Source organism: Penaeus monodon, chromosome 22, assembly GCF_015228065.2.
Source record: "Penaeus monodon isolate SGIC_2016 chromosome 22, NSTDA_Pmon_1, whole genome shotgun sequence".
In the NCBI taxonomy this organism is placed as follows: domain Eukaryota; kingdom Metazoa; phylum Arthropoda; class Malacostraca; order Decapoda; family Penaeidae; genus Penaeus; species Penaeus monodon.
In genome coordinates, this window is record NC_051407.1 from 7,228,891 (window position 1) to 7,230,613 (window position 1,723).

The window sequence follows — 1,723 nt, forward strand, 5'->3', positions numbered from 1 at the left end:
GCTCTATCTGGATGATTGTGCAACTCTTTGAATGGCATCAGGTCACATGTGAGTAAACCTTTTGTATCGTAACCTTCGTTCCAATAACTGCATTGCACCAGTTTCGAGCAACAGCTGTGCATCCTCCAAGTTCACTTCAAACGTTTACACTGAACATTTGAACATCAAGAATAATGCAATAATTTTTTTACGTCAATTCCATCATCCATATATCGAGGGGAGCTTATCTTTATAATACCTTAAATGTTCTTTCCACACACCTGTGACCTACCCACTTTGCTACCTTTCCCCCGTGACTCCATATTTCATATTTTGAAAGTAAGCGAGGTCACACGAGACAATATGTACGAATTCCGCAAGTTCGGTGAAATGTTTAGAGGAAGTCACGTTTTTTCACTATTGGCAAGAACTTACACAGCAGTTCAAAAAATACGTAATTCTTTTTTAAGTGTATTCGAAAGGCGGGCAGTGAATTTTTATCTGACGGAAGGATTGCGAATTTATGAAAAATTGTTAAGTATAGGGTTGATCCATAGTATGGGAAATATTCACGACATTCCTAGTTAAACTTTGGCAGGTTTTCAGTTTTCTTGATGTTATGGTGTAGAGAATAAAAAATAATTAAGATTTGGCATTTATTTCTAATGAGAAATTAACATTTTTGAAATAAATATTGTTTATATAAGTAGCGAATAAATAATAAGTCTGAACATCGCCTTGTTCAGAGCGTACTCATTTATGCGTCCAAGTACATGGGCTTCTAGGGGGTGGAGTACAGACCTGAGGGATGAGCCACACCTCCTCCGACGCCCGCACCGAAGCCAGCGCCTGCACCAGCACCGGCACCAAAGCCAGCACCAGTGCCAACGCCAAAGCCAGCACCTGCACCAGCGCCGGCACCGAATCCAGCTCCAGCGCCAGCTCCGAAGCCAGCACCAGAACCAACACCGAAGCCAGCTCCGGCACCACTACCGAAGCCAACACCAGAACCAACACCGAATCCTGCTCCGGCACCTCCGATGCCTCCGCCGATGATTTGGCCGCCTCCCTGGGAAGCTGATCCGAGGGCGCTCTGCAGGTCAACGCCGCTGGGGAGAGTTGGGTTCTCGCCCTCTGCGTAGTTGACGAAATAGACTTCAGGACTGGTGGGTGGTGGTGCGGGCACCTCGATCACACGCTGTTCTTCCTCGGACTGCTTGTTGAGGACGTACACAATGTTCTTCCGGGTTGGTGGAGGGATGACCAAGGGATCGGGACCGGGGCCTTCGTCGGGAGTGCGGATGAGAACGATGTTGTGCTCGACGACGGGTTCGGGGATGGGTGGGGGTGGGCCGTAAACCTTGGGGGTCTCGGGCACGTCGTACACGAACACGCGGCGGTTTACACGGGGTTGGACGCACCTGCCGTCGACGTGGACAACCTCTCCAGGTCCGCATCCATGGCCAGCGGCGCCGCCATGTCCTCCAACGCCACCGAAGCCTCCAGCACCGCCGAAGCCTCCAGCGCCGCCGAAGCCTCCAGCGCCGCCGTGTCCTCCAGCGCCGCCGAAGCCTCCAGCGCCGCCGTGTCCTCCGAGGCCAACGGAGAGGCCGCCACCAGAGGGGGATGGAAGGTCATAGCTTTGGGGCTTGGCTGCTGCTACAGCCAGCAAAGCTGAAATGGAGATCTGCAAAGAGACCTGAATGAGAGAATTTTAAAAGACGAACGTGGACGCGGCTCAAGT

General features: G+C 51.4%; 1 protein-coding gene across 1 annotated transcript in view; it reads right to left on the reverse strand.

Moving 5' to 3' along the window:
• Positions 1 to 621: 621 nt before the first annotated feature.
• The window catches only part of LOC119586875 (pupal cuticle protein 36-like), a 3,176-nt gene continuing 2,074 nt past the window's right edge, over positions 622 to 1,723 (reverse strand). The window contains exon 2 of the mRNA XM_037935607.1: positions 622 to 1,666. Within this exon, the coding sequence (XP_037791535.1) occupies positions 761 to 1,666 (906 nt within the window). The 3' untranslated portion in view covers positions 622 to 760. The remainder of the gene's footprint in view (positions 1,667 to 1,723) is intronic.